Source organism: Urocitellus parryii, chromosome 1 (genome assembly GCF_045843805.1).
Source record: "Urocitellus parryii isolate mUroPar1 chromosome 1, mUroPar1.hap1, whole genome shotgun sequence".
NCBI lineage: Eukaryota > Metazoa > Chordata > Mammalia > Rodentia > Sciuridae > Urocitellus > Urocitellus parryii.
The window spans coordinates 180,359,648-180,366,828 of NC_135531.1; the positions used below are offsets into that span (position 1 = coordinate 180,359,648).

A 7,181-nucleotide genomic window follows, 5' to 3' on the forward strand; every position below is an offset into this window, starting at 1 on the left:
CAATACCATGAATTCTTGTATATTTCCCTTGCTCATTCTGCTATTCTGGGCTGGTTTGGCTGAATGATAAGAAAAATATTGCTTTGCACTTATACCCAATTCAAAAGGGAAGGACTATTTTAATCATACTTTTATAGAATTGCTAGCATTCTTCATTGATCCTATGCCAACATGCAACAATTATGATTTCTAAAAGAATGGTTGCAATTTGGAAACTGAGTGTGTTCACGATTAATGAACTTTCTGTGTTCTGTTTTAAGTTTATTTAGCTTTTGAAACAACCCATGAAGAATAAAGAGAATAAATTAATTTTATAGCCAGACATGAATTGGAAAATTTATTGAATCTCTTTTGATATACAAAACATTTTTAGCACTTCCCTTTTTTAAGTGTCACACACAAAGTGTTTCTAAAAATATTAGGAATTTAATGACTCTCAGTGGTATGGCCACGGAATCCTTGCCAGTTAGTAGCTGGAGGAAACTCCGCCTCCTTGGAGGTTGAGACAGGTCTCCAGAGGTCAGCAGAAGCATGACCCTGGCTGTTCTTATTAAAGACCTGGTGTCCCTATACATCATTCAGCAGCAGGGCTGTCCTCGGGATCTGCGCATGAGTCTCACTGAGAAGCAGCTTCTATATTTCACTCCCTGACCTCATCCCTCTCCTTAAATTATGCAAAAGCAATATTTCTGCAAGGGAAGTCAGCTACGTGGTCCTGGTTCACAGGTAAGCGTGTGCCTGTCATTTGTGCACTTCTCTTGGCAAGTAAATGACAGAAATAGCTTGGTAGATTCCAAAATCTAAAGCATACTTAAATTTTTCCACTTCACAGATGTGTGTGAGTTCACAAAATAGAGTTTTAGATTTCTGTGTTTATTTTAGGCAACTAGTTCTCTCTCTCTCTCTCTCTCTCTCTCTCTCTCTCTCTCTCTCTCTTTCTCTCTCTCTCTTTGTATCAGAGATTGAACTCAGGGGTGCTAGGGCCTCTTTTAGTTGCTAAGGCTGACCTTGAACTTGCCATCCTCCTGCCTCACCCTCCGAGCCACTAGCATTACAGGCATGCACCACTGTGCCTGGCAGAGGCAACAAGTTCTTAGAATGCTCCCTGAAGGCCTTGTATGTGCACTGTCCAGGCCAAGGGGCCTAAGCCAAAGTGATTGAAAAATTCCCTTGGAACAGAGCAGCAGGTCCCATGAAGGAAAAGTTTCCTGAGCTTGATTCAGAAGGTCAACCAGGAAATCTACATGCAGAAGAAAGTTATGATGCCATTTCATGGAGGTCTAGTCATACAAGCAAAAGTAGTGTTTAAAATGGCAAAAAAAAGATATTATTCTGAGGTACCTAGTGTGCTATTATGATGAATGATTTTTATAAAGGCTGGATTTATGAGGCATTAACAGGATAATGCAGGTCATTTATATATCCTGTTGTGTTCAAGTGTTAACAGTGGTGGGGAATTAGCAACCCGGTGTATTCTATTGCCCTTATTTTAAAACTGTGAACCAAGTAATTTCCAAGTATCACTGCACACATGCAGGAGAGTGGGCACCCTGAACTTTCTGTACTGCGCAGTAGTCATGAGGCCATGTAGGTGCACCTTGAAGGGTAGAATGTGAGGTGAGGTTAGCATGGGCAAATGTGAGCATTCACCTGGACCAAAGAGACAGCAGACAATCTGAAGAACCAAGAGCATGACAAGACTTCTACTGGCCCCTGCTAGGGTGTCACCTGGTGAAGGACACTGAGAACAGAGTGTGGTTTGCAGCTGCGACCTACGGGGCAGTCAGTATCCACCTGGTCTCCCTCAGATCCACTCACCTCCAGGGGAAGCTCAGATCCACCCGCTGAGCTGGCTATGGAACTGCTTTCCAGAGCAGCCAGCCACCGCTCAGGGGTTCAGGGCATGCTCAAGGCAGAGGGTGACCCAGCAGCTTTTGAGAATTTCTGAGATATAACCCCTCAGATGGAGGGAAGGGGGATCCTAATCATGCCCCGCCTCAGGGTGAGGGTTAGAAAGCCGTTCTACACCACAGAGTAGATGTATCAACAAGTGGAAGGGGCATGGGACTGGGTTTCATTTTGAATACTTCATGTGCTTGGTACTCTCATCCTAGGAGGATTAGAAAGAGTAGGGTATCAGTAGATTCGGGGAAGAAAATCCAGGCAGAAATAGAGCATTCACCTGACCTCAATGTCTTACTCCACCCACCTAGGTTGTGTGTCTTCGGCTGTGGCATCCTCTCCTTGGACTGTGGCTCTGGGGACAGCTCACTAGCAGCCATGGACAACGTCACCTCCTTCACCTACTTCCTCCTGGTGGGCGTCTCCAGCTCCCAGGAGCTCCAGGTTTTGCAAGGTCTGCTATTCCTGGTGATCTATCTGGGAGCCTTGACGGGGAATCTTATCACCGTTGCTCTTATTGTGACAGACACACGCCTTCACGCTCCGATGTACTTCTTCATAAGCAATCTGTCCCTCTTAGACCTTGGCAGCATCTCGGTGATTGTTCCCAAATCCATTGTTAATTCCTTGACAGGCCGTCGGACCATCTCACTGCAGGAATGTGCTGCACAGATCTTCTTTTACATACTTTTTGCCACTGTAGAGTTTGCGCTCCTTGTGGTCATGTCCTATGACCCATACGTTGCCATCTGCCACCCTCTGCACTACGGGCTGGTGGTCAGGCCGCGCACGTGTATTCAGGCCGCGGGTGGCTCCAGGGCCTGCGGGCTCATCTACTCTGCCATCCACACGGGCTCCATGTTCAGGCTTCCCTTTACAAAGACCAACCTGATCCACCAGTATTTCTGTGATATGCCTCAGATTTTGAGGCTCTCATCTCCCGGCGTCCAGTTTTCTGAGTTCGTCATCATTGCCGCAAGTGCTGGCCTCGTGGTGGTGTGTGTCATCTTTGTCTTGATGTCATATATCAACATATTCTCAACCGTGCTCAAGATCTGTTTGGCGGAAGCCCGCAGCAAAGCCTTATCCACCTGTGTCCCACAGCTGGCGATTCTCCTCCTGTTTGTGATTTCTGGGTCAGTGGCTGTCTTAGGGCCTGTGGCAACGGAAGGATCCCTTAAAAATCTGCTGACAGCCATGTTCTACACCATGGTCCCCCCCTTCACAAACCCCATCCTCTACAGTCTGAGAAACAGGGAGATTAACGCTGCTCTCCGTAGAATGTTCAACAGGCATACCGAGTTCCCAATCAAAGATTTTCTTAGCTAAAAACAAATATCAATTTATCTCTAGAAAGCAGTCTGACTTATGTTTGATTCTCATCAGTTGTGTTATACGTTTGCTGTTTACACTTGTGATGGTGAACTACACAGTTAGGTCTTCATTTTCTTGCTCAACACTATATTGTAAGTGCAGCTTCCTGAAACACTGAGGCCCGAGGCCAGGCCTTGTGAATGCCCACGTGAGCAGGTACATGTGCTTTTCAGAGAACCCTGGGCACTGGGTATTGCCACCCTGGAAGAGCATGTAAGAGGCTGGGTGGGGAACTCCCACCGTTCGCCCTTACACTGAGGCTGGAGCAGAGATAAATGACTAGAGCAGGTGACGGTGGTAGGTCGACAGAGTGCCAGAAAAATGGATGGCAATGGTTGATCCAAAAGGGCACACTTGCTAACTCCCAGCTTGGTTTTGGTTTCTGATTGTCAGATAGTTCATATAAAGTCACCCTGATCCTGCTCTGACTCAAGGTAATGGGATGTCTGGCAATCGGTGCCAAGGTGCCTTGTTCTCAGGGTGGAGGAGCATTGGTCAGGATAATAACACAGACCTCCCTGGCCGGAGACTACAGAAGCCAACACCCTCCAGGGCTGGGTAGCTCGTCCAGTTAGGACCCGTGTGCACAGGCCAAGATGGCCCAAGGGTGCCTCTAGGTCCTCAGCATGTCACAGACTCTCACTGTGACTGTGAATCTTCTCCAAACCTGGGCTTTGCTCAGACACTTATGGGTAGAATCATACGGTAGGGATTTAGGGGTCTGATCCAGAGCTCAGAGGTGGTGCATAGGTGGGACTCCCCAGGAACGTTTCCTTAAACCCCAGTAAAACCTGGGACTCAAAGGAGTCAGAGCCATCAGTCTCCTCTCTGAGCCAACCTATGCTCTCCTTGCTTTGTTTCTTTCTTTTCTAATAAGCTTTGCTATACTGTTACCAACTCTTGTATCTTGGTCAAAATCTTCTCTTGTGAGAAGACAAGCACCCACAAAACAAAGCCCTCGCTGGTAATGCAGGGAGACCCCCAAGCAGGGAGGAGATCAACACCGAGACCCTTTCCAGACCCCTGAAGTGGGCTTCCCCCAGGCTCCCAAATCCATTTGCTCAATGAAAAACAGGACATAAACCACCCACCCTCAGAGAGATTGTAGTTGAGAAGCTTTGGTTTCTTCCTGAGCTCTGAATGAAAAGATGCCCTGCTCCTTTCATTCAAACATGTGAGTAATGAGGAAAAAGGATTCAGGACATAGAACAGAGACAGATGAACCCTGGGATTGGAATTAACCTGGAGAGCAGCAGATAAGGAATGCTCGCCCGGCTGGGTGCGCTCTTCTCGTCAGGTGGGACACACAAATCCATGCTCTCCAGATGGATGTAGTTCTACTTTTCTGATGCCCAAGAGCTGAGCCTGCGTCCTGATGACTAAAATGCATATTAAGGACTTTTTGTTTCCAACTGAATCAGCAAGTGTCCTCTTTGTAGTTCAGAAGCATACGGAAAGACTCGGCATATAGGAACCCAGCTCAGTTAACGCAGCCTGGGACCTGACAGCCGGCCCTCCAGGACTGTGTTGTCTCAGAACTTATTCTTCAGTGTGGAAGCCACAGCAAGAATGTGGGCCTCATGAACCTCTCGGCATCCAGATGCGACCCTAGTGACCATCTGAGCTTGGTTCACACTCCTTTAATCCCTGAAATAGCCCCACACTTTCAATATCATAATCGAGGATTCTACAAATTTTTTTCTGCAGCTTTATTTATATATACATGACAATTAAAATTGCATGCATGTGATTGTAGAACTTATGTTCATTGTGAAATAATCACCACAATCAAGCTAATCAACATATCCATATTTGTTCTTTAAATCCATTTGTACCTGGGTCATTTGAAGAGATTTCCAAAGAAAACACATCACTGTCAATTACAGTCAAGTAACAGTCTTACAAAGTTTGGGTTTTATCTTTATGATTCTTTGCATGTGTGGATTTGCATTATCTTTACCCCCATTTCTTCCTTTCTATTTAAATGTTTATGTAGATTTTTCCACCCAGGTTTATTCTCCTCCAGATATCTGAATATACAGATAGATGGATTTCTAATCCCCATGGTTAATAAAAAAAGAAAAATTATATTCTGATGACCCTTCCTTTTGACTCTAGCCCTAGGATGCAGTAGTATTGTGTTGGTGGGTTTGTGAAATGCCACATTAGTATTTATGATTGTGTTTTCAGTTATTGTAACATCACAATTTAGGTTTCATCTATGTTGAAATTCAAGCCTTCTGGGGAAATTTTTCCTAGATATATTTTTTTTACTTGTTTATTTAATTTTTAGTTGACAAATGGCAAGTATACATGTATTTGTGGGATGTGATTTATCCACCAAATCCTGCTGTATTTACCCTTTGGGGGAGTGAAACATTCAAGATGTACTTTTTCAGCAATTTAAAAATAAATTACAAATGAACCTGAATACATTAACTCATCAAAGTGACCCTTATTATCCACAAACCATTGCCATCCCTTCCTCTGGCCACACAAGCCTCTGTGACACCCCTAGACTCTGTCCCCACAGGTGGTCCAGGAGCCTCTTGTCCTACGGCTCCTGCCCAGCATGTGCCCCTTGCCTCCGTCCACAGCAGGGGCCACCTTCACCCTCCAGCCCTGGCTGTCCCTATGCGTGAGGTCAACCAAGCTCCTAGCTTCTCTCCCATGATTCAGCCTCCCACAGATTCGGCCTCTGATCCAGCGGTGCCCACGGGAACCTGGGGTGCTGGGGGCCCACACCCTGCACCTCTCACCTGACTCCCGCTTCCCGGGACCTCGTCCTTATTCCTGGATGTGAGACCAGGTCTTTTTCTCTGCTTTCTCTCCTTGGGCAGAATCACCAGGACCATCCTGAACGTGGGCTCTTTCCAGGGCAGCTCCCTGGAGGGTGTGGATGGGCAGCACTCTGCCCGGCAGGTCCCCTGCTTCCTCCTTGGCTCTCCTTTTCCAAAATTATTGTGCAAGTTTAGCACTAAGGGCGGTGGCTTTGGAACTCAGGCACTTTTGGTTAAGTTGGTTTAGATTGGAGAATGAAGTGCCCAGACCCTGTGTTACTTATTTATTAGCTGGTTTATGTTGCACACGTTTTTAGATAGATTTATTTAGTCATTGAATTACCACTCCAGAAACCTTTATGGAGAACATGCTCTCTTCTGAGTTTTTAAGATTCATATCCTAAGGTTTTCTCTTACAAAAGACTTTCAAAATAATCGATCTCTCTGGTCTGGGGAAAAAATATGTGGAAGCTGGTTACTGAAGGGGTCAGCTTCACAGAAGAGGCTAGGAACTCGCTGCCCGGGGAGCTTCAGAGGCACTGCAGTGCCTGCAGGAGGAGGAGGGCAAAGCCCATGGCCTGGTCCACACACACACATACACACACACACACACACACCATGCTCGAGAAGACCCTGGGCCGTGGGCTCAGTCAGTGGGAGAGCCCTGGTGTGCAGAGAGCCACATCCAGTCCTCAGGTGCACTTGTCATCTGTCATCTGTCGCTCATTCCTTTGTGATCTTGTATTTTAATGTTTGTATTTATATTATATTTGGGATATTTCATATCCCACTGGAAGAAAGCTCTATTTTCTAAGGTGTGGTGCACCAGGCAATGCTGTTAGCATCTCTGTTTTCCCCTACATCCTGACTTTTCAGCTGGCATCCAGGGCCTCACCCATCCTAGGCAAGAATGCTGCAACCAGGCTCACCTCCAGTCCTCCTCATTCCTTGTGACCAGCCCTTGGGGTTAGCACATTAGATTACACTGTATGTGGGGCCTGTGTCCCCAGCCAGCCTACCCACTCACTGCCCAGGTTTCCCCCAGCCAACCTACCCACTCACCGCCCAGGTTTCACTCCCTACAGGTGAGGACGATCTCCCTCTTGTTTGTGGCATCATCTTATC

At 46.5% G+C, this 7,181-nt stretch overlaps 1 protein-coding gene across 1 annotated transcript; it reads left to right on the top strand.

The window, feature by feature from the left end:
* The first annotated feature begins 2,280 nt into the window (after positions 1-2,280).
* LOC144250339 (olfactory receptor 14I1-like) lies at positions 2,281-3,231 on the top strand. Its single transcript, XM_077792958.1, has one exon. It carries the CDS (start codon positions 2,281-2,283, stop codon positions 3,229-3,231), a length of 951 nt encoding a protein of 316 aa, XP_077649084.1.
* The last annotated feature ends 3,950 nt before the right edge of the window (positions 3,232-7,181 follow it).

Coding starts and splice junctions, on each gene's coding strand:
- LOC144250339 (XM_077792958.1), top strand. CDS start 2,281: ATGGACAACGTCACCTCCTTCACCTACTTCCTCCTGGTGGGCGTCTCC.